General features: G+C 43.8%; 2 protein-coding genes and 1 pseudogene across 6 annotated transcripts; 2 read left to right on the top strand and 1 right to left on the bottom strand.

Moving 5' to 3' along the window:
- The first annotated feature begins 475 nt into the window (after nucleotides 1-475).
- LOC125518962 (binding protein) lies at nucleotides 476-14,113 on the top strand. 5 transcript variants are annotated; one of them, XM_087535322.1, is made up of 35 exons: nucleotides 477-818; nucleotides 2,402-2,605; nucleotides 2,702-2,883; nucleotides 4,262-4,388; nucleotides 4,486-4,704; nucleotides 5,011-5,227; nucleotides 5,314-5,459; nucleotides 5,560-5,705; nucleotides 6,248-6,397; nucleotides 6,500-6,548; nucleotides 6,631-6,819; nucleotides 6,973-7,155; nucleotides 7,766-7,917; nucleotides 8,029-8,155; nucleotides 8,239-8,391; nucleotides 8,465-8,530; nucleotides 8,622-8,758; nucleotides 8,844-8,961; nucleotides 9,070-9,204; nucleotides 9,281-9,480; nucleotides 9,986-10,136; nucleotides 10,228-10,371; nucleotides 10,524-10,604; nucleotides 10,773-11,321; nucleotides 11,420-11,521; nucleotides 11,664-11,737; nucleotides 11,827-11,878; nucleotides 12,270-12,356; nucleotides 12,447-12,484; nucleotides 12,709-12,774; nucleotides 12,863-12,928; nucleotides 13,006-13,071; nucleotides 13,142-13,311; nucleotides 13,409-13,563; nucleotides 13,644-14,113. In XM_087535322.1, exons 1-35 carry the CDS (start codon nucleotides 726-728, stop codon nucleotides 13,677-13,679), a joined length of 4,830 nt encoding a protein of 1,609 aa, XP_087391448.1. In that variant the 5' UTR covers nucleotides 477-725; the 3' UTR covers nucleotides 13,680-14,113. The 5 variants fall into 5 exon arrangements, with proteins under 5 accessions (XP_048539807.2, XP_087391448.1, XP_048539802.2 ...); XM_048683845.2 differs by having other exon boundaries at nucleotides 6,248-6,548; nucleotides 12,450-12,484; XM_048683844.2 differs by having other exon boundaries at nucleotides 6,248-6,548.
- A 404-nt stretch (nucleotides 14,114-14,517) lies between these two features.
- Nucleotides 14,518-18,011, bottom strand: ALKBH2 (oxidoreductase, 2OG-Fe(II) oxygenase family protein). The gene is made up of 5 exons (XM_048683855.2): nucleotides 17,726-18,011; nucleotides 16,361-16,710; nucleotides 15,366-15,482; nucleotides 15,023-15,215; nucleotides 14,518-14,907 (listed from the first exon to the last, which is right to left on the bottom strand). Exons 1-5 carry the CDS (start codon nucleotides 17,916-17,918, stop codon nucleotides 14,711-14,713), a joined length of 1,050 nt encoding a protein of 349 aa, XP_048539812.2. The 5' UTR covers nucleotides 17,919-18,011; the 3' UTR covers nucleotides 14,518-14,710.
- A 4,639-nt stretch (nucleotides 18,012-22,650) lies between these two features.
- Nucleotides 22,651-23,774, top strand: LOC125518637 (U-box domain-containing protein 21-like; annotated as a pseudogene).
- The last annotated feature ends 561 nt before the right edge of the window (nucleotides 23,775-24,335 follow it).

The raw sequence follows: 24,335 nt of genomic DNA, 5'->3' as shown, positions 1-24,335 counted from the left end.
CAAACCGGTGGGCCACGTTCTTAGGGCCCAAGAGCGCCAAGGTGGATATCTTCCAAAGATTTGGCCTGTACTTCAAGACAGTCCAAGCAAACAGGACTTAGGGTATTATTTTGTCGAGAGAGCCCGAATTTGGGTAATCATGCAGCCCAAGCAAACAGACACTGATCGTTCGATGCCAGGCTGCAGTCTTTATAGGATAAAAAGAAGATTTTTTTCTCAAAGTTCTGAGCGCCGAGACAGGGCTCTCTCACTCACAGTCGCAGTCACACTCTCCCGAACCTAACAAACTGTGTCGTAAAACCACCCGGATGGCCGGAATAACCACCCCTCCACCGTCGGCGGGCGGAACGCACCACGCTGACAGGCCGGCCATGCGCGGCGCGGGACCCGCGCCCCAGGCACACGCGTCCGTGCGAGGCGCGTCATGTTTTTTCTTCCATCTACTAAACGGTAGGAGGGGAGCGTAGTAGCAGGAGGAGGATACCGCAGCGCAGAGACCCAAACCCGATCCCCAAACTGGGCATTTCGCTCACGAGCTCTCCGCCTCTCTCCCACACCAATTTCGAAACAGCGAGAGCCAAAAAGGCAACGCGAAACCCTTGTCCCCTCTCAGATTAGGCCCTAGGCTCGACCCAGAGGGAGGAGGAGGAGCAGGAGCAGCTTCGGCCTCGAGGCGCTCGCCGGCGCGCCAATTCGCTGCGGGTCAAGGGCGAGGTGGCCGGGGGATGGCTGCCGTCGCGGGCCAGCTCAGGGAGCTCGGGGACAAGCTCGGCTCCGAGCTGCCGGCCGAGGCCGAGGCGCTCGCCAAGCTCCTCGAGGTGACAACTCCCGACTCCCGAGTCTCATACAGTCGTACTCTTTGGTTGCCAGCTTCGCTTCCGTCGCGGATGGGGTGGATCTGTGGTCCTAGCGCCAATTCGGCAGGTTTTAGGGTTTAGGGCGGGAAGGCGTGAGCTTGTGAGGCGGATGTCCTCCGGCTGCGCCTGCGAATTAGGGGTCCCGTTGCTGGATTCCGATGGTTTATGTTGCACCGAGCGCCGAGGAGGGTCCAAAAGGAGCAATTTTTCAGCTAGGGCTGGGTAATGAGGAGGGAAATTCTTACCTTTTTGGTGAGATTTCCTAGGGACGCTGTGCCACCGCTTTAGTTTGTGATATGCATGGCGCATTTTTGCTTGTTTCAGCCGGAATTTATTTTCATTTCAGCTGGGAGGGGGTGTAACTGAACGTCTGTGAATTAGGGTTTGCCGGGTTTCGGTGGTCCAAACAGGTTTCTCTGCCTGATTGGCGTACTTAGCGGTTACTTCTGTTATACTACTGGACCATTGAAATGTGCTACTATAAAGCTCAAACTTTTGGTCCTGTAATTTATTTTTATTTGGTTGTTCACATGAACCATTCGATGTTTATGGCATGGTGCATGGAAGTCCTCCGATAAGTTTATATGCTAGTTCCGTCTGCACCTGTAACCCTGAATGTTGTGCTTAAAATGGTATTTTTTGTCTTGTAAACATTTGCTTACAGTATTTTGAGAACAAATTTAATGTCTCTGTCTTTAGAGCTTTCCAAAGCCAACAAACAATGGCACATTTTTTAATCCTGACATCTGTCCTTGTTGCCTAATGGGAGTAGCATCAAATGTGATAAAAAATATTTTCTTAACATCATAGGTACTACTCCCTCCGTCCGAAAAAGGTTGTCCCTCAAATGGATGTATCTAGCATCAAGTTAGTCCTAGATACATCAATTTGAGGGACAAGTTTTTTCAGACGGAGGGAGTAGTTGTGTTGCCTTTTTTGTTCCCTATTTTAGAGCTGATCAGTGCCTCTGTCAGGAAAATTGGCCAGCGAATTTTGTCTCTAGTTTCAAATTTCTGAGCTCTACATGTACTGGTGTTGGTATCTTTATGTCAGGGTTTAGGATGTTGATAGTAGACATATAAATACGGACAGTTTTTTGTAATTCCTAATTTGTTATACTTTTTATGCCCAAATCTATGGTAGTAAATAACATCTGTGTAATTGGCGTAGGAATTTCCAAAGGTTTGAACTTTTTTGTTTTAAACAACATAATTTGCTGGTCCATGGGTCAAAACTGAAGCTAAAAAATAGGCCTTTTATCTTTTCATAAGAAATCTGTAACTTGGCATCAATGATGGAAAGATCAATTGTTTTGAAATTAATTGTCTGTCTTGTTGCTTTCTATCCTAGCACAGGATCACATGGAGCAGTATTGTTCTGAAATTAATTTTCTGCCTTGTTAATTTCTTTCCTAGCAAAGGGTCACAGGGAGCAGACTGACAGTATTGCAGTACTGTCTGGATATAATGACCTGTTTGCTTGAAATCTTTCCTTTTCTGCTTATGTAACTTTTGGGTGTGCTATTAATGCTAATTGTATTGCAGCAAGCTGCGGAGTGCCTACATGTAATAGAACAGTCACCAGGGTCGTCGGTGATGGAAGCTATCCAACCATGTCTAACAGCAGTTGTCAGAAAAGAATTGCTGAAACATCAGGATCAAGATGTTAAAGTTCTCTTGGCAACCTGCTTCTGTGAAATTACAAGAATAACTGCACCTGAAGCTCCATATAGTGATGATGTTTTAAGGGTAACCCTGTGCTCACAAAAAGTGCTGAATCAAATTACTTTGACTGAGCTTACAATGTTTGTTCAGTATTTGAGTATTCTTTTTTCTTTCTTGCAGACCATATTTCGTCTGATTGTTGGTACATTTGGTGGACTCGCTGATGTTAATAGCCATTACTTTAGCAGGAGAGTTGCTATTCTGGAAACAGTTGCAAGATACCGGGCATGTGTTGTGATGTTGGACCTTGAATGCAATGATCTCATCACAGACATGTTCCAAACTTTTTTAGAAATCGTCAGGTAATTCTGCTACGCCATCTAAGCTAGGTCTGGTAAATACCTTGTGTTATGTAATGCCACCGTAGATGGACTAGTTTCCAGTCTATGCATGAGCATGTAAGAAGTAACCACTATGATTTTTGGTTCACTGTTTCACACTGTTAGGTTCACATGGAAGAACACTACAATGCGATTTAGTTCTGTCCTTTCTGGATCATGACTTTTGCTATTTTGCAAATTGATTGTTTTAATTTCTGTTAAGGTTATTTGTGATGGTTTATAATGGTACATTTGTTTGTAGGCTGAGAGACACTTGCACACTTTTCACTGTGTGATTTGTGTGGAGGACCTCTATGTACTTCTAAATCAGAAGGACCAAGATTAATAATATTTTGAGGATATAAATTGTATGGACTTATTTGAAAGTTTACATTGCATGAATACACTAGTTTGTGGGCTGAAATACATTACTCCCTCCGATCCATATTACTTGTCGCTCAGTCGGATGTATCTAGACGCATTTCAGTGCTAGATACATCCGTTTGAGTGACAAGTAATATGAATCGCAGGGAGTACACCATTTTCATTGTGTGATTTGTGTGGAGGTCCTCTTTGTAATATTAATGATGATGAACCAAGACTAATGATAACTCAAGGACAATAAATTTTATAAATGACTTGTCAGAAAATTTGATTGTATGGAGTCTTGCCTTGAATTGCGTGATAGACTTCTGGTATAAAATAATAGCAGCATGAATGTTTGTAAGTCATTACACAGCTGTTCAGACCTCAGTGTTTTAAAGAGCGCTAGTAAGAGTGGTCGCTCACCTTATGCTCTCAGGCATGTTAACAGCCTTGATATAGCACTCATATGTTGGATGGTTCCCATGATATGTGGACTAGATGGGGCAATGGGCTCCCTTGACATCTTTAGAAATTCAGTGGGCCCATATGCGGCAAAATTGGCCTTAATTTACAAAGCAGCATTCATTTCATTCTATGCAAGGTGCTAGATACCTGGGACATGTTCTTTTGTCACCCTAAAACAGAACATTTATTTCCTGGTTGACTATTATTGCTGCCATTTGACGTATCATATTGGTTTTTGATGGAGTGTACATATTATACATATTACAACATAATTATATTAATATGAGTGATAGTGTGTACGACAACAACAACAAAGCCTTTAGTCCCAAACAAGTTGGGGTAGGCTAGAGGTGACATGCATAAGATCTCGCAACCCCGGGTGGTAGTGTGTACATGCTACAATTTAATTATACTAGTATGGGTAGTATTATACTTGCTACATATATTGGGCGATCAGAACAAGTTAAGTGTGCTATGGTCCTTTTTGTTTACCCATTGTGTTTTGACTGTTGAAACTTGTTTGATGCAGTGAAAATCATGAAACAAATGTTGTGAAATCAATGCAGACAATTATGGCCCTTATTATAGAAGAGAGCGAGGTTATACATCAAAGCCTTCTACATGTACTGTTATCAGCTTTAGGCCGTAAAAAAACTGTGAGTGCATTTAAGTTCTATGGCATTTTTGGCTATTTAGTAGATTATTATTTGCGCCCTTCTGTAAACTATTAGTTTTGCGACTCTTGTTTCCTAGGGTATTTCTTTATCTGCACGTAAGCTGGCTCGGGGTGTTATAGAGCAATCTGCAGGAAAACTCGAACCATACATAAAGAAGTTTCTTACATCATCCTTGGCTGGGGCCAACAGTTCTGCAAATGGCCACATTGATCACCACGAGGTCATATTTGATGTGTATCAGTGTGCTCCAAGGGTTCTTAAAGTGGTGGTGCCTTATATAACTGGGGAACTACTGGTATGATATACTTCCAATTATCAATTTGACCCTGAACTACCTATATGCAGAGTGACTCTGCATTATAAAATACTCCCTCCAATCTAAATTAGTTGTCGCTCAAACGGATGTATCTAGCATTGAAATATGTCTAGATACATCCATTTCAGCGACAACTAATATGGATTGGAGGGAGTAATAACTTTGGAACAGAAAGTATATTTTTCTATAAAATCAAATAAAAACGAAAGTTTCATGCATCTTGTGACTAATTTTCTTAGTTTGTTCTGTCTTGCTAATTCATGTTTATTTTTCTCTTTTCTATAGGCAGATGAAGTAGAAATGCGGTCTAAATCAGTTGAGTTGCTCGGGGAACTTTTTTCTTTACCTGGAGTCCCTGTATTGGAATCTTTTAAGTCTCTTTTCATTGAGTTCCTGAAGAGATTGACTGACAGAGTGGTAGAAATACGTCTTTCTGTGATTGAGCATTTAAAGAAATGTCTAATCTCAAACCATTCCCGTCCTGAAGCTCCTGAGGTTATCAGTAAGTAGCTATGTCCCCCTAATAACAGTTCATATCATTTGAGGGAGCATCTCATTGTTCTTTCTTTGATGGTCGGCTCCGTGCAGAGGCACTTTGTGACAGACTGTTGGATTACGAAGAAAATGTACGAAAACAAGTTGTGGCTGCTGTTTGTGATGTAGCTTGCCATGAATTTGGTGCTGTGCCAATTGAAACTATCAAACTAGTAGCCGAGCGTGTCCGTGATAAATCGGTTAGCTTTTCGTTGCCCTTTTCATTGTCTTCCATTTTTTCCACATGTTTTACTCTGTATAATTTACTGAAATGTATGGTGTATTTTTTTTGAAATCCAGCTTCCAGTGAAGTGCTACACCATGGAGCGATTGGCTGATATCTACAAGCTGTATTGCCTGAAGGGTTCTGATAGCTCGACTAATTCTGATAATTTTGAGTGGATACCTGGAAAAATATTGAGATGCATTTATGACAAAGATTTTAGGTAATGTCACTAAACTAAATATTTTTGAGGCTTGTTGTTAATGTTTCATGAACATGCAACAGAAAGATATATTTTATTCAACTAATGACTAGATGTAGCAGTTCTACTGGTTTTATACTCCCTCACTGACTTACAGTGTATGTTTGGCATGTCTGGGATGTCCCGCTAATCCTTTCCTGATACACTCTAGATATTACTTATGCAATATTTTCTGTCTCTTGTAGTTTTTTACTTCTCTTGAGATCTGGTTGATGGTATTGGGTATTTTGTTCTTTGTGGTTGACATGAGATAAGCGTTGGATACAAATGCTTATGAGAGTATTTTGAGAACATACAGAATCACGAGGAAAATTTCTGTTGATGTATGTGTTTGCATCCTGGCTAGCGTCGACATCTAGCATCCCTCATGGAAATCAGTTCCTTTTTTTGTTCATGCAAACATATTGTATTAGGCTATTGTGCGTTATTGCACTCTGTGATCGGTGATGTTCTAGTGTGAGCCTAAGATAATGTCACCTTGTTGTTTTGTTTATTTGGTGCAGGCCTGAGTCAATTGAATCAGTCCTATGTGGTTCATTATTTCCACCAGAGTTTCCGACAAAGGAAAGAGTGAAACATTGGGTAATTGCTGCCACACATTTTGATAAAGTTGAGATGAAAGCTCTTGAACAGATTCTTCTGCAGAAGCAAAGGTTTGACCATGTGTCCATAAATCTTTTTTTGATAATTGCTCTCCCTTATCTTTTCTTTCCTTTTTTGAATGTTCTGATTTGTTGCATTTTGATCAACTTCAGACTACAACAAGAAATGTTGAAGTACATGTCCCTTCAACAGACAAGCCAGGTTTGTGATTCTTGAGATTGGAAAGCACCAGAGAGCTACTATTTGGTAAATACTTGCCTTATTTATTCTTCTTGTATTGCAGGAAGATGCAGCTGATGTGCAAAAAAGAATCTTGGGATGTTTCCGGAGCATGTCCCGTTTGTTCAGTGATGCGGTAAAGGCTGAGGAGTACTTGAACATGCTTCATCAGCTGAAAGATGAAAATATCTGGAAAATGTTCACAAGTTTGCTTGATTGCGCAACAACATTCAATAATGCTTGGTCTATTCGGGTACCTACTATATACCTAGTCATTTTCATTCTAGGTTGACCAGTAATTATATTCACTACCAAGTAGACAAAATCGCTTATTGGAACTAGGTCTTATTGATTTGTTTTCTGAAAATCCTATAAAACAATTTGAATTTTTATTTGTAATCTGCAGGTTGATTTGCTCAAGTCACTTGGTGAAAAACATGAACTGTATGATTTTGTCAGCACACTATCAATGCGATGTTCGTATCTACTTGTGAATAAGGAATATGTCAAAGAGATCCTGTCTGCAGCTTCTGAGCAAAAATCTATTGGGAATACAAAACTCATCTCATCATGCATGGATCTTCTGACGGTATACTTTGCTGAAGAACTAATTCTGTTATTGATGCAACATTTTGATCGTCTTCTTTCTGCCATCATGGAAGTAAAAAGACTTCATGAATAGTTGCTTGCATGGACTTACTATTATATTGCTACTCAAGCATGAACTATTGTTGATTTTAGAGAAGAGGAGTAAACAATTTTTCCTTTGAGCAGATTTTCTCGAGTCGTAAAGTTGTGAGGCCAATTCGGTAGTAATCTGATGGGTTTTACTCTTTTAGTTAAAGGTACCTGCAGGACGGCTATGTAAATTGCTGGGTACCTGCTAGCCTAAAAGTAGGATGATGGACTAGGCATGTAATGTTACATCCAAGTGGTTAGAATTGTCTTTTATCTTCTGTTGTTCCAAACATGTTGTGGCATTCTATCAAATGCCAAGGGGTGCAACATGCTTCATGATGCAAAGGATCTTGGGCAGATGGATATGTCATGAAATTTGCACTGATGAAATTTCCATACTAGATATAACCAACTGCCCATCCTACCTCATCTCTTCATATATTTGCAACCCTTTGTGCATGCATTTTGTGCCCTGAGACTCTTAAAGACGATCCTCACCCCATGCCATTTACTAATTGCAGGCAATATCTAGTTTCTTCCCTTCACTTTTATCTGGATTCGAAGAAGATATCATTGAACTTCTGAAGGAGGATAATGAAGTTCTTAAAGAGGGTATTGCTCATGTTTTGTCCAAAGCTGGTGGTAACATTCGTGAACAACTGGCCTCATCAAGGTGTAGCAGCATGAAAGTTCTCCATTTGTGCACTACTTTACACTTCTTTGGAACAGTTATGGAGCTACTTACCATGATTATGGAACTAAGTTGTATACCTTCCATTTTCAGCTCTGTTGCTCTTCTGTTAGAGCGGCTATGTTTAGAGGGCACAAGGAAGCAGGCTAAATACTCTGTTCATGCTTTAGCCGCTATAACTAAAGATGATGGTCTGATGGCACTATCTGTTCTTTACAAGGTCTGAATTCGCCCCTGCTATTCCCTTTTTTGTACATTTTTGAGATTTATGATGTATTGTGCCTAGCATTTGTAACTATGCAGAGGCTTGTGGATTTGTTGGAGGAGAAGAAAGTTCATTTACCTTCTATCTTGCAATCTTTGGGGTGTATAGCTCTGATAGCGATGCCAATTTTCGAAACAAGGGGGGAAGAGATAATAAGTTTCATAACCAAAAAGATTCTTGACTGCAGTGATGTAAGGCTTGTTATCTTTAAATTTCTGTCTTTCCTTTTTACAAAATTTCATTGCAACGTTTAAGTGTCACCAGGATATGGCTAAAGTTTCCGCTGACAAATCTGAATGGGGTGATAATTCACATAGTTGTTTGCTCAAGGTGAGTGAGATCATGCTTTTCATGGCCTGCTTTACTCTAATTGTCGATGGTTTTTTTACTTGTTATTCTCTTCTGATATTTTTCTCTGTAGATTTATGGCATTAAAACTTTGGTGAAGAGCTGTCTACCTTGCAAAGATGCTCAAGTGCATCCTGGAATAGAAAAATTAATGGACATCCTTAAGAGCATTCTTACATATGGTGATATTTCCCCAAACATGATATCAAGGTACAATGAATGACTTGTCCTTCTATTTTAGTGCATACATTCTGTGCTATATTTGGGTTATTTCTTATTACTCCATTACTTGCAGTGCTAGTGATAAGGCCCATTTGAGGCTGGCTGCAGCGAAAGCTGTTCTCCGCTTATCAAGACAGTGGGACCATAAAGTGCCTGTTGATGTGTTTTATTTGACTCTAAGGATTTCACAGGTATGTTTTGGGAATATATAGCTTAGCTGATTTCTTCATTTTTACTTTCATTTGGTTTGCTTGTATGCAGCATCCGCTTGGGAGATTTATAGTTTCGTTCATTTGTAGGATGATTTCCCTCAAATGAGGAAGTTGTTTCTCAGTAAAGTACATCAATACATCAAGGAGAGGGCTTTGGACGCAAAATATGCCTGCGCCTTCTTGATAGGCATAGACGATTATCATACACCACAGTACGAAGAGGTTCATACTCGAAACACAGTGATCAATTGAGTTCACCATCCACTGATTCTAATGTGTATATCTTTTCATTTCACAGTTCCAACACAACCTGATCGAAGTGTCACAAATATGCCAACAAGTTAAGATGCGTCAACTATCTGTCCAAGCGGATGTGAATTTGCTCACAGCTTACCCAGAATATATTATTCCATATCTGGTTCATGTCCTTGCTCATGATCCTTCATGCCCTAACATTGAGGAATATGAGGATGTCAAAGCTTTTGCTCCAATTTACTGGTATTTTATAATAACTCTTACAGTATTATTGTACTACTACTTGTTATCGTGAGTTTCCATAATACATATTTTCATTGCTTGATGCATTTAATACATATTTTCATTGCTTGATGCATTTGGTCAATTTACTGATACATGATAATTGTTCATTAAGTTCCTAAGATATCATTTTCTTGCACTTCCTATAATTGTAATATCATTTGGCTGCTTGATTGTCGCACACCACAAAATGTAATGTTTCACTAAAAAATTGAACACTCTAACTACATCCTGGAGAATTTGATAGTCAACCGTAAAATTTGATAGTCATGCGTGGTAATAAAAATTATTGTGGTTTGATTCTAACAGTGTCCCTATGGCTATTATGTAATGCCTCCTGGCAGTCTAGTTTTTTTCTGTATGCACACTGTTTGATACAAAATAATTAAAAAGAATGGTCTTTTTTTTGCCTTTTCTTGTTAAAATTACTCTTGCATATGCATATTTATGAAAGAGCTCCTTCCAGGCCATTGCATCTACTTCTTTCAACCCTCCTGGGAGAAGAAGGTTTGCAGTATAGTGTACCTGGTATGAAAAAGGAGAGCTTCATGACAACATTATCTATATTCAGAAGCATCAAATGTTCAAAAGACGTGGTCGATGCAAATAAGACCAAGGTAAGCAAGTGTTCATCACATTTGTTGTCATGTACTGTAACCCGTTTGCTTGCTATAGGTGTTGACTAAAATCGAGATATGTTGTTTGCAGACTGTACATGCTATATGTGATCTTGGTATTCTTATTGCAAAGAGGTTATGTCCGGACCAGATAAATGTATCAGAAAATCAGACGGTTCCATTGCCTGCACAACTTTATGCAACAGTTCAGAATGACCAAAATGAAAACCCTGTGGTATGTGTTCTAACAAATCATTAAGCATGCTGTTTGTTAAGAATTGTCAATGGTTACCAGGACATAAACTCGTCGATGGTTACCAAGATAGCAAGTTTCTTGGCTTCTGAATATAGGCTTCCGATTGTAATACTTGATATGTTACTTTGTAGGAGAATGATGAACAGAAGTGGTTGGGATGTGAGACTGTACTGTCCCATTTCGAGGCTCTTATGACAGCAAATGTTGCTGAGGTACACAACACACGTCTATGTCTATATTAGGATTCCACTTCAATTGTCTGCTGGACCTTGACTCCTCTTTGGTCTTATGTCCTTCACAACACACGTCTATGTCTATATTAGGATTCCACTTCAATTATCTGCTGGACCTTGACTCCTCTTTGGTCTTATGTCCTTCAGGTTCAATCTCCCGAAGATAAGATGCTCATAGATGAGACTGATGAATTTGGTAATGAGATCCCTCTAGGGAAAATTGTCCAAATTCTTAAATCCCGAGGAGCAAAAAAGACAGGGGGGAAACAGAAGGCAGCATCTGTTCCAGTAAATACTGGAAAAGATGATGATGTCTTGGGTTTGTTAAGAGAAATAAACTTAGATAACCAGTACAATTTGGGGGAGTCGGTGAAGAGCAAACCAAAGAAGCCGCAGATGGATATGAAAGAGAGCAACGAGAAGCCAGTAGATTTTTCGACACCAAAACGCAAAAGATCAGTTTCTAAGAGTAGACCACATTCAGGAAAAGGCAGTAAAGACGGTGACGAGCTTTTAGTGCATTCTGCTAGCAAAGGAAAACCCAGTGATTCCTTAGAAAACAAGTTGAAGGAGAAAAGAAGAGCTGACTCAAATGATAAAGACTTGGTAGCATCACCTACCAGTACCAAAACCCCTGTATCCAAAGGGAAAAAGGATGCTAAGTCCCATACTGAAGTCTCGCGTAGCAGTGCAAAGGTAATTTCTTTCTGTTCTATGGTATGTAATATGTATTTGCGGGACCTATTGATAAACTTCTGGTTCTAAATTGCCAATTCCTATTGAATTTTCCCCAGAAGTATGCTGATGAGGACAATACTATGAGAGCTGCTGAACTGGCTAGTCTAAATGGGTCCTTCAAAAGACAGAAGCCAAGACTGGTTTCTGGTTTAGCGAAGGTAATCTCCAAGGTTTATGCAGGAATTGTTGAATAAAGTCACTAGAAGGAAGTATGCATATGCTAGCGGTAGTCGAGTTTGTGCAAGTGCAAGTATGAGTATCCTTCTAGTGTGTGTACTAAGAATTAATTAATGCCTGCAGTGTTCAACGCATGACTCAAGCAGTAAAGACTTGGTAGGACGTAGAATAAAAGTTTGGTGGCCTTTGGATAAGGAGTAAGTTTCCTATTTTATGTAATTCTGAACATTTTTTATAATCTAATCTTTGAAGGTGGGCTTCAAATTTAAGTTATTTTTGTCATCAGATTTTATCCAGGTGTCGTGAAATCTTATGATTCAGCAAAGAAGCTACACACAGTAAGTTTCCATTAGACGGTTTATTTTTTATTTTAGATGAAAAAATGGTGTATTAATTAGTATCTCTATCAGTATGGTGTATCTGTTTGATCCATTTTTCCTGTTATGAGTACCATCATGAAAAACAAAAAAGGTTTGCATTTTATCATGCAGGCTATTCTATGAAATTAGCTGAGTACTTATAATTCGAAGATTTACCCCTCTCTGCTTAGCCTTGTTTATAGACATATTGATACATACTGTTCAACTCTCACAAGGCCATGACAGCAACCTTTTAGTTCTTCTGCATATCCTACTCAATATCACAGCATGCAATAGTTGTATAGTTGATTGTGCTTGTAAGATATTGTGACTGCTGGGTATATAAATATGAATATGCTTCTCTGTGTAGGTCTTATATGATGACGGAGATATGGAGCAGCTTAACATGGCTAAAGAAAAGTGGAAAATGATTGAAAGTAATGGTTCACCAATGAAGGTAGAGTATTGTCGATTCTTTCCTAGAAACTGTCTCTGTAGCCCTAAAGATAATGTTCAACTCATTATAGTTCTACTGATTGTTTTGCAGCAGCAAAAGAAGGATCATGCAGGTTCAAATCAAGGACGGTAAGCCAGAATTTCTTCTTTAGGAATTAAGAAATGACTTTGTCTGCCTATATTTTGCTTGTTAGCCCCTAACAAAGTATCGATTATCAATGTGAAATGTTAGATGTAAAGCTTTCTAGCCAGATTAAATGTTATGAACTTATTGCACATCTCATCAAATTGATGCTTTGCAAGATGAAGTAATTTACTTTGCTTACCACCTGATCCAATGTAACACCTTACAGAGCACAAGAGACGAAGTCTACCAGCAGCACGAAAGTTCCAGCTAACCAACATAAGTCAATAAAGACGTAAGTCCATATCTAACTCTCAGACTGAAGGATCGTGCTGCAATTTTTCTCATCGATCCACCACCTGAACCAATGTAACACCTTACAGAGCACAGGAGACGAAATCTACCAGCAGCACGAAAGTTCCAGCTAACCAACATAAGTCAGTAAAGACGTAAGTCCATAGCTGACTCCCAGACTTAAGGATCATGCTGCAATTTTTCTCACCTGGTCCAATGTAACACCTTACAGAGCACAGGAGATGAAATCTACCAGCAGCACGAAAGTTCCAGCTAACCAACATAAGTCAATAAAGACGTAAGTTCATATCTAACTCTCAGACTTAAGGATCATGCTGCAATTTTTCTCATCGTTCCATCTTCTTTAGGCCCTCACCTCTAAAGAGGAAAGGAAAACCAAAAGCGCCGCCGGAAAACAAGCGTAGAAAGACATCAGGAGGTAGCAAGTCCATCGAAGCTACCAGCGAAGCTGGCGTTAATGATTCAGATTCAGCCAGTTCTCTCGCTCATTCAGATTCTGACAAAGATGTAAAATCAGGTATGACCGTTTTATGTGCTTGTTTACATTTATGAAAATATGCATGCCGTTTCATCATCGTAGTTGAGCTTAGCTTGTGACTGTTTTATTACCAAAGATGGCGAGAAGGATAAAGAGGTAGCAGTTGGCTCAGCTGGGAAAGAAAAAACAGGAAAAACAGAGAAAGAGTCTGCAGAAGATATGGAGCTGGAAGAGAAAAAACCTGACGGCGACAGTTTGAGCTGCAAGGAGGAATCTGACGATGAAACTCTTGTAAGCGCGACCCTCTTCAACCCCGGACTGGACCCCTGATATATTTTCAATTTTCTGATTCTCTTCTGTTGAATCTGCAGAGTGTCTGGAAAAAGCGCGCGTCGCAAGCAACATAGGCTTCGCTTTATCCCAGTTGACATGTCGATCCTAGGATGCAGATATCAGAGGCAGTCGTCTGTGGAATGTGGATATCTCATTAATTTGACCCTTGCAGCTGACAGTTGTGATGTAGAAAAATGTTCTTTGCAATAGCAACAGGTTAGTATAGAAGAGCCAGCTGGATAGGAAGGATTTGCTTTGTAATGTTATTTAGGTGCTAGAACTTGTTGCCGACTTCGCCATGGCATTGTTCGATGGGCGAATGAATCCTCGAGGGTCAGATGTTGTGTAACATATCTTGTTTACCATTCTTTTGCAGGAGATAGCAACCGTGTCTTTAAAACTCATGTAGAAATGTTGTACAACAATAAATCAGTGTCTTGGGATTGTTTTGCTACCAGTGTGGTGGTCCTCTCTTTGGGCCCCTATTTGAAGAAACAGATTTTGAATATGTAGCGAGATGCACTAGTTGTTTGGATTCGGACTTCATACTGTGCTAAAGAGATCATGCTGTAATTCTGTTTGCTGAACCTGTAGGTAGTATTAAACGAGAATGCTTGATTAAGTTTCCAACAAATTTCCATTTTTACAAGAAAAATACTGCACCAGTAGTCACTAATTTTCTATAACTACTACAGATGAGATGTGAGTTTCATCTTCTCACATGGTCCACCTGACATCTTGTTATGGATGTGCCTAAAGAGAGCACATCCACCCCAACCTGCGCGGTTTGCACATCCAGCAACCTCAACTGGAAAACTCATTTGGTCCGTAGGAAGAAATGTTGCAGGTTGCACATTTTTATCCTGTTATTATGTATGTAGGCCAAGTTCATTTGGTCCACAGAAAGAAATCAGCAGGTTGCACATTTTGGGCTACTCCCCTTTTCCATTACTTTGGCATAACGGAAATACAGAGTTTGATAGAGATTACAGGAGGTGGGAAGGGGGATAAAGCAAGTTCAAAGCATTATCAGGAAACCCACTACACACTGCACGCAATGGGCACATGCGCAAAACTGGAGGGAGACCAAGCGAACTGGCCATGTTCATGGCAACACATGCCGGAAAGTCAGGTTGATCCTCGTCGAGGCCGCCCTCGCACGCTTGGGCACCGCGTGCTGCCAGTCCCGCTGGGTGTAGCCCCTCATCACGAGCAACGAGCCATGCTTCAGGAGGAACGAATGCTGCTGAGGGGCGCTGACCTTGAGCCGCTTCCGAGCCGTTTCCCCAGATTCACCAGCAGCTGGTGGATGAAGATCAGCATGAGCCAGTTTTAGTCCGGGCTACAAAGCCTATAGCTCTCCTCTAGTTTTTTTAGGGGATATAGCTCTCATCTAGTAGCAAGATGTGGCAAGTACCTTGTGATTGTGTGTTGGCAGGCTTCTTCCTCAGCAAGAACTCACGTTCGCACCCGAATGTGACGGACGCGATCTCCGGGGTAGGCCCGTAGAGGGGTTCGTCATCGGCGTGCCACGACACATAGTCTGAACATCCCTTGTATCTGTTCAGCAGCAGGCTGTTAAAGTGGCTTCCTGGGAGGGCTTCATGGACCTAACCAATGTGTATGAGTCAGAAGACTGCTGTGAAGGCTGGACGCTGAGAATACTCTCCGGATGTTACCTTTTAAATAAGAACAAGTCCAACTGGTTTCTGCTGATTACAGGGTAGCAATGCAAGAAGTCACCTTGGCCCAGCTCTTACCTCTTTCAAGATATCCTTGAGCACTGGGAAATCATCCCAAGAATGCGCATGAGGCTGATGGCCGCTGTACCTCAAATCTGTTAGCCCTTTATCTGCCACATAGCAGGTATCTCTGGGCTGTAGAATAGCAAAAAGGATCAGATACTTAGATTAGAAGCCTCACGAGGGTTATATGACCAGTGCGCTTCTTGTCAGTTGTCACTAGAGCGAATTCCGTTATTGAACCAATGGTGCTAGACGACTAGTAACGGTAGGAGGAGGACATCAGACACTTTGTTAAGGTGGCACCAAGACAAGACACCATCACCATGGCACCATCAATGGTTAACTGACATTGTATACATCGTAGCTATGTTGCACTCCAGCGAGCAAATTAGATGAGCATCCAGCAATTATCTTCGGCTATCAAAACTTCGATATGGCAGAAAGAGTTTGACAAAATGCATTACTAGCATGAGGCCAGCTCCTCATACTTATCCTGACTGTTCCTTTGTATCCCAAATTGTCCGTAGTCTAATTTTCGTTTCAGTGTCAATCAAGCTTACAAGAATGACCATATGTCTACAGCCAGGGACAGAGTGATGCCCATTCTCTAAATGGTTTGGAAGTACCAAACCACAAGGCACAATCAAACAACATGCCAAATATGCTAATCGTCCTACATAATTTAGCATCGGTACGCTTTACATACTGTTGTACTGAGGTGCTCCAGAAAGAAAAACAATAATTTGTTGCAGTGCTTGCCCCAAACAAGACGCATTCACCACCCAAGGCATGGATAAGTGCAGACCCATACTGATGATCCAACCTACCATTTCAAAATCCAGTTAATATTTCTTCAAACTTAGATTTGTTTTTCACCTCCCCAAAATAACAGCACGGCCACCAAATTTGGAGAGAAGGGTTAGGAACCAATGTTAAACGCAGGGGACCTAACTGTGACTGAACGAGGCGCAAGAAATGGGGGTAATAAGGGGGGCATGAGAGGGCGCGACCTGGACGACGGAGCGGCCGAAGACGCGGATGGTGGGGCGCGTCCACGGGATGCGCTTGTCGAGGTGTTCGAACAGCTCCCACGCCCTCTCCCGCGCCATGAACCGCGGGATGTGCACCACCTCGCTCCCGCCGCCCAGATCCGTCACCTCTCGCCGCGGCTCCGGCTTCCTCCCTTCTCCTTCTTCTATCTTCCCCTCGCCGGGGCTGGGGCTGGGGCTGGGGCCGGGGTTCGGGCTGGGCTGGCCGAGCCGGAGCCGCGAGGCCATTGGCGATGCGGCGGGAAACGAAGCGGCGGTGGACGGAGGGTCGAAGACGGGTGGCTGGAAGAGGCGGCTAGCAGTTAGGTCCCCTGCGTTTCAGGAGTACGTAAACGTATATGGACACGGAATTCTCAACAAGAAGAGCGTAGTATGGTCACGGAATGCAGCTCCAATAATCCAATTGTTTCAAGAAATGAAAACAACACGTTGCTTATAAGAAGCTAGAAAAATTACATACTCCCTATACTTCAGTAGAAATCTCCTGTTTAGAGATGCCATCAAAAAGAAAATTAAGAGTTTCGTCATTGCAATCTCTTGGTGGCACCAAAACATGTGAAGTACATAATCAAGTTATAATAACAAACTAATTTAAATAACCAAGAATTTCGCAATTCGTTCGCAAGAAGTTAACAAATCACGACCAAACTATGTAATAGCTAATTAACACAACATGCTACCAGCCTACCACCCAGAGGGCACAACAAATCAAACAAGTTAAGCAAATGATTCTAGACTGTCCACGACCTTGGAAAGAGACTAACAGCTTGCACACGCACAATGCATGCAGCGCAACGAGCATCTCATGCAAAGACCAGCACGGCGGCACCCACTCCCAGAGCGGTGCCAACGGCGTGATAGTCACCGAAGGGCGCGCGCATGGGCGCGGCGCCACTGGTCTTCCCGTCGCCGGCGTTCCCGCGTGGCGGCATGCGCGTGGAACCTGATCCGGACCCCGGCGTGGAGTTGAAGGACCCGCCGGGAGACATGGCGGGGGCCTCCGTCGGGGAGGCGCCGCCGCTGTCCCTCTGCGACATGACGCGCACGGTGAACCTCTGGCCGGCGCCGCAGTGGCCCGGCGCGCCGCTGATGAAGTAGAGGAAGCCGCTCCGCTCGAGCCGGAACCTCGCCTCGCCGCCCTCGAGGCGGAACACCGGCCTGTCCGCGCCGCAGCGCTTGTAGTCGTCGCGCGTCACCACCAGCACCGAGTCGTTCTTCTCGTACCTGAAATCTGCGAGCCAACGACACGTACGAACGAACGTTAGCCCAACCACATGTAAAAATGTAAGCGCGGCCGCCGCATGTACGTGCTTGGTCGATGCTTACGGAGGAAATCGCCGACGTGGAAGCGGTTCTTGGTGGCCCAGTGGTTGTAGGTCTCCTCGCCGGGCGCCGGCTGCCTCCAGCCCCTCTCTTCGCCGCCGACGGTGAACACACGCGGCGACGACGACGACGACGCGGTCACGGTGCCGGCGAGAAGGACGCAGGCAACGGCGGCCGAGAGCAGGACGCCGGCCATGGCTTGCTTGCTCTGTCGAGCGTCGCTGGATACAGTACCGCCTCTTCTCTCTAGTAGTGTTGTGCAGCGGGCGGGCGATTCGCTGTGATTGGGTTGGCGTCTCTCGTGAGCTCTGTCAGGCCGGGGAGGAGCTTATATAGGGTCGGAGCCAGACGAGGAAGTGGCGCCGGTGGAGTGCATGGGTGGGGCGGGGGACGGCGGTTTCCCGAAGAGACGTGGCCGGTACGGGGGCCGTTGATGGTGGTGGAGGTGAGGATTTGGACGGTGTGGGATTGGCCGAGAGCGTGCGTGCATGCATGACTTGGTCAGATTGGTCTGGGCGCGCGGCGGTTCGGTCCAAGGGGTGAGGGACGTGGGAGGGAGGGAGGAGCGTTGAGGGGTTTGACTGTTGGAAGTTTGCAGGAATGGCGTTGAACGATGAAACCCGGTCGGTGCAAGGGCCGTCAGTTGAGTACTTCAGCTGGGCTTCAAAATTTTGCCGCGGGATTAATGAAACGGGAACTTCGAAGTTCCTTTGCCGGTCCAAAATAGGACTCGGAGCACGGATGGGCTGGAGAAGCGAGGTTGGCCAAATTATGGGTTGTGCCCCCTTTGCAAAAGGGTTCGTGAATCCCGCGCTCACTTGCTCTACAATTGTCGTTTCACCTCAAGGCTTTGGAACTTGGTTAAAGAGTGCCTCCTCCTTGATACCCCCCTTGGCATTTGGACAACTCTGTCGAGAATTGGTGGAGTAAGCGGCCGGTGATAGCTTCCCGAATAGAAAATCAACAGCCTCCCTCACGATGCTTGTCATTTGGGCAATTTGGAACGAGCGCAATGCTAAGGTCTTCCGTCACAAAAGCGCTCCTCCGATAATCTTGCTCAACCTCATCAAGGATGAGGGAAGGCTTTGGGTGACCGCGGGTGCCAAAAAGCTTGGTGGTTCTTATTTTGGAAGAGTAATCTTTTATGTCGTATTGGGGTCGGTTGTAACAAACTCTATCTCTTCTTATTTATTCGATGAAGCAAATCTTATTCTCCGTTAAAAAAAACTAATGGTACAACTCAATTCTTTGATGAAGTAGCACACTGTCGCTTTCAGTTTGGGGTGAAATGGCTAACTATGACCGATCTTCAAACATACAGTAGAGGGATCCCAGATGGCTACGGACGGAAACACTTTTGCACGTTACTTGAGAGAACATTGTCCAGTCAGGTATGACTAGACAATGGTCTCAGGTGAAATTGGCATTGATCCATAAAACAAAAGGTGTTGGGCAAGCACATAGAAATCGTCTAAAGGGGAGTTCCATATGAATGTTTAACCTTGGTTTGATCCCATGATAAAAAGGGGTGATGTAACCCACCGCTCACATAAGAATACACTGAGTTAAGCACTACTATGGTTTGGGTTCAACCGCGAAGAGGGTCTGAGCCATAACAGATTGATGTGATCGTAGTGGCAATTGGAATCAATCCGAATCAGTCAGTTATGGGACTTATCTTATATAACAACATATAGGCAAGAAGGATTACAAAAAGGTGAGGTCAAGGTGTATAATACGAGCTTCACAGCCAGCTTAACCCTAATTGCTTAAGGTTTACTAAAATTATGTTGGGTCTGCTACCAAGAAACATATTCCGGGCATTACTGAGTTGTCGCCTAGTTGGTCTAGTTTGGCAACATAGTTTTTGCAAAACTACAGTATTCTAAAACCTTGGTATTAAAAAATCACAACATTAAAAAACTACAATATTTTAGCATGTAGGTATAAGTTACTACAGTTTTGACATATTGCAGTTTTTGAAGTATTGAGAATACTTTGAGCTGTTTAGCTAGTGCTGTATATATCGACGTAAATTCGCTAGCTAGGCTTTTTCCTTAGCTACCCAGCAGCAAACTCAACGTCCATGTACAAAGGCCACCCACATGCACAAACTTTGAATGGCCATGCACAAAGGCCACTGCCAATCTGTCAACGACCATGCCCAAAGTCCGGCATGTAGCTTACCAAAGAGGAGGAGGCAGTCGAACTACCACAACACGACGTTATTGTCGAGGAGCATCCGGAGCTGTGCATGGAGCTAGGACCACACTGTCCGGAACACGCTTAAACTGGAACCGTGCGGCCAAGCTCGACGCCGTGCGGAGTTGCAGTGGATTCAACTGATGGTTCCTCGAAAGCATTTCTTCAACCATATGATGAGCATGACACGTGATACATCAAGTAAGAAAGGAGAAACTTTGAGAAAATTCACTTTGGCACATGAGAGCATATGCTCCTCCCATTGAAAAATATATTTTAAAATGTCGAAAAATTCCGAACACAAATTTGACGTGTACATCTCAACATTGTATGTGCGCACGGCTAGTTTCGTGAAAAAACGACATTTTATACACCTTGAGTAAAAAAGACAAAAAAATGTCTCATGAAAAGCCTTTTTTAACACTAAATTTTGTCTTTTTTACACGTGACACAAAAGTTATCGATTTTCCACGAAAAGAGTTTGTGTGCATGTAGCATGTCAAGATGTACGCGAGAATCATTTTGTCTGAATTTGAGCATATCCATGTGCCAAAACGCCACTCTCGAAACTCTGTAGATACATCACCGTTTTTGTCATCACCATTTCTTTGTCCGTCCACTATTACCCAGGGAGAGACTACCTATAGCAACAAGAGAGCAGCGGCGGCTTGTAAGCAAACGAGGAAGAAGATAGAGACGGGCCTGTTTTTCTCGTCTGCTCAGAGGTTTTAGTGTCTTTTTCTAGACAGAGGAAAAACTATGTTTTTGGGAATACTATAGTATTAATACTACAACTTTTTGTGTAAGCCAAACAACTCACAGTAATTAAAACCATGGTATTTGATTTTTTTTACAGTATTCTTCAAATACATAGAAAATACAGAGCTATCAAACAGGGCCTTAATGTTTCTAGGGCGTGGTTTGCCATGGCAAGAATTTCTTCCGGATGGCTAGTGCAATGGTGTTCATGTATTAGAAGTTACTAGTGGATTCCCCGCGCGTTGCAGTAGGAATTAGTAGCACAAATTATATAGATAATATGTTTAAGATCATATGAAATTGTTAAATAGAACTATCATCATTGTCAGTAAAAATGACTCCTAATTAGATAATGTTTTATCATGTTTTTTGAGAATAACACATATGTAATATTTTATAGAACAGAAATTGTACAACATTTTCCAAAAGAATCATCCACAAGAAAATAGTATTGGGAAGATAATCAAAGCTATTGATTCCGTTTCAGTCACCTTCATTCGAGCTACAATGTTTTAATATACTATATCACTTTTTTGTTTCGCACGTCTCCCCTACTAATCTACAGATGAGAAATAACCAAAAGAAACTTTGTGTAACCAATATGATTGGAGCAAGAATGATATATCTTCAACAATATGCCATATATTAGTTGTTCATGGGAAAAGAAGCTAGCCTGGCATTTCAGAGACCAGTATACTTGTAAATGCCACAGGAACATAGGTATAAATTCAAATGTCGATCCCATCGCACTACAAAGTTTCATATAAAAAATCATCAAAAGACTGGGAGAAAGGCTCACTGTTCTATACTTAAACGGGTGTGAGACGAAACAATGTATTATATGAAGCGGTGGCTTGTTTTTCAATTGAATTGCAATTTCTTTGATTCTGTAATATCAAAATTAGAACCTACAATAGAAAAACCCTACAGAGATATATACCTCCCAAGCAGCCGAGTAACAACAATCTGTGGGACAGATGCAATGGTGACCAGCAAGATGGCAGCCCGCGGGGATGAGATGACGTAATTCCAGAGGTCCGCCGGAGGACGGCCAGCTTGGTGCCGTGGAGCGGGGAGGCGCAGCGTGATAGCTCAAACGGCATGCTCCGGAGCCCGCCGGCGCCACACGATGGCCTTGTCTCGAGTGCGTCCGTGGCACCGTGCGGCAGGGTCATTGCCTTCCACCGGTGTGGCGACATGAGCTCAGGATGAAGCAACCGAATGTGGGTTTCTTGAGTCTACGCACCCGGGCCGCGTTATCCCAGCTGTTGGTTTCAGATGTTGTACCTCAAGATGCCCAACAGTTAGAATTGTTTATCTGGATCCATTACGGTGGCAGTCAGGGGTTCCTGTTCGAACTAGGCTCTGTGTATGTTTGTTTTATTGTGCACCAAAAAAATAATACCGACGAACACCCGTGACCCCGACCACCAAGGCTGCACCGCATCCCTGAATTCACTCTCATTCTACTCGTTCAATGGAGGAGGTCCCAGTGGCCATTCCCATGGCGACGGAGCACGGCCTGATCGATACGGCACAAATTGACGCCAATGGGTACGCATCAAATAGTTCTTCCCGATCTACACATCGCATGCTGTACCGGAGCTGAAATCTGATCGCTGATTATTTCTTCTAGAAGCATACTGAGTCCGTTCTTCTTTGACTTTTTTCGCCGCTGGTCTTCCGAAGTTTTGATAGCCATGGACGAACAGCTTCCAGGACGAGCAGGGCCAGATAAAATCTCTACTATTAAAGAGCAATGTGCCGTCGTCGTGATGGTTCAACCGAGGATCCCCTCGCTCCCCTCCACCACCTCTCTTGCGATCCCACTCTGCCCGCATGATAAAAAGATTGCAGGAGCAGCCCACGTTCCCTTGAAACAAGCCTTTCTTCGTGCAACTAAAAAAAAAGAAACAACCACGACCCACTACCGTCCACACGTTTGGTCCCATTCTCTACTAGTTTGACCCACCTCTCGCTCCTGATTCATCCTCTCTTTCGGATCCGGCTTGCCTGCTTCCTCTCCATGCTCCCATCCGTGCTCCCACCTCAATCTCGTGAGAAAAATCGCCGCCGCCGCCCCCACAGCCGTGTGCAACTGCCCATCTGCATCGCCGTCTGACGCTCGTCTCGGTCGTCGTCGCGCAGCCAATGCACGCCGCCCTTGTACGACCTGCTTGCCTCTGCCGCCGCAACGGCCGTCGGTTCCATGGACTACGCCGCCGACGACTTAGGAGGTTGGCCCCTGTGGGGAAGCTGGCGGGAGGCCGCCGCCGTCGAGGCAATTGTCGCCGTGTCCGCCGCCCCGAGGCGCGGGAATGCGGCGGCCTGCTAGCAAGTTGCTGCCAGGGCCAGGGCTATCGGGTAGGAGAGCGACCGCAACCGCCGGTTCCTCACAGCTGCTCGCCTCAGCTTTCCAGAGCCTCACCGGTGAGCCCGTGTATGGCACCAGCGCCACAGTATTGGGCGCGTTGGGAAGATCTTGGCGGCCCTTACCGTGTTCTTCCCGCTCAACGAGGAGGCCCGACGCTACATTGCCTACCCGACATCTCTCAAGACCCTCGTCTCGGTGCTCTCCCACGGTAACCTTCCCGCGTGGGCCAGCGCCGCCATCATCCTCCGCGAGCTCGCCTCGTCCCCCGACCGGCACACCGTCGACGTCATCTCGAGGACGCCCGGCGTGTGCAGCACGCTCGTCGGCCTCGTCAGGAGCCGCCCGCTTCGCCGAGCTAGGGTCAGTGCTCGTCGTTGTGGAGCTCGTCCTGGACGCTGACAAGAGGACGAGCGAGAAGGCACTGGCCGTGCTGGACGGCGTCCTGTGCCAACACACCGGCCTTGAGTCCGTGCGTGCATGTCCGACATGGTCACGTGGTTCGCCGTCTCTGCGCTCTGGCGCCTCTGCCGTGCCGCGGACACTAGCGCCGGCGCGTGCTGCGACGAGGCGCTGCGTGTGGGCACCTCCGAGAAGCTACTCCAGGTGGGCTGCGGCGGCGTGACCAAAGATCGGGCCAACGAGCTGCTCAATGGTTTCAGGGGCAGCGTAGAGTGCATCGAGACGGTGGACTTCAAGGGGCTCAAGAGGCCATTCTGATCGGTGTGAATGCTGAATTTTTAGCGTCTGCTTTCACCCTTGTTTCGATTGTATTGGGAGCTAGATTGGATGTGTGGATAAAACATACTCCAGGATGACTAGATTTTTACCCCATAACTGAATACTCGTACACAAAATGATCAGCAGAAAAGAGAACTGAACATTGTCATGTTTATTTATCTTCATAGTTTGAAAGTTATTTCGTGTTATTTACGATTTTGAAGTGATCCACACATTACAGAATTCCATGAAGAGTTGAGAAACATAAGTCTATTTTTGTGGTCATCGTGATGTTGATAAACTCCTATATGCCGCTTTCTCTGAGTAGTATGCTCCAATTTTGGGGTCATCATGTGTATTGCGGCTTGAATCATGTTCAGTCCCTCTCTCTAAACGTTTGGAAATCGATCATGCATAGCAAGATAGAAAATCTATTTTTAATTACGATGTCCATAAAAAACATTTAGTTGTGAACATTTGAATAACGGAGCAAGATATGTACCCCTGCCTTCTCCCTGAAGAAATGATGCCCGTTGTGAATTAGGTCGATCTCGAACATCA

This window comes from Triticum urartu, chromosome 7A (genome assembly GCF_056163025.1).
Source record: "Triticum urartu cultivar PI428250 chromosome 7A, HENAU_Tu73, whole genome shotgun sequence".
Lineage (NCBI taxonomy): Eukaryota > Viridiplantae > Streptophyta > Magnoliopsida > Poales > Poaceae > Triticum > Triticum urartu.
This window is presented reverse-complemented; position numbering and strand designations above follow the sequence as displayed.

Bases quoted from the DNA above. Each gene is read 5' to 3' on its own strand.
- LOC125518962 (XM_048683844.2), top strand. From the start codon at position 726: ATGGCTGCCGTCGCGGGCCAGCTCAGGGAGCTCGGGGACAAGCTCGGC. The intron at 6,820-6,972 runs GTACCTACTATA...TGTAATCTGCAG, and splicing joins ATAATGCTTGGTCTATTCGG to GTTGATTTGCTCAAGTCACT. The intron at 10,605-10,772 runs GTACACAACACA...TATGTCCTTCAG, and splicing joins TGACAGCAAATGTTGCTGAG to GTTCAATCTCCCGAAGATAA.
- ALKBH2 (XM_048683855.2), bottom strand. From the start codon at position 17,918: ATGGCCGGCGTCCTGCTCTCGGCCGCCGTTGCCTGCGTCCTTCTCGCC. The intron at 15,483-16,360 runs GTCGCGCCCTCT...GCTATTCTACAG, and splicing joins TCGGCCGCTCCGTCGTCCAG to CCCAGAGATACCTGCTATGT. The intron at 14,908-15,022 runs GTACTTGCCACA...TTCATCCACCAG, and splicing joins TGCCAACACACAATCACAAG to CTGCTGGTGAATCTGGGGAA.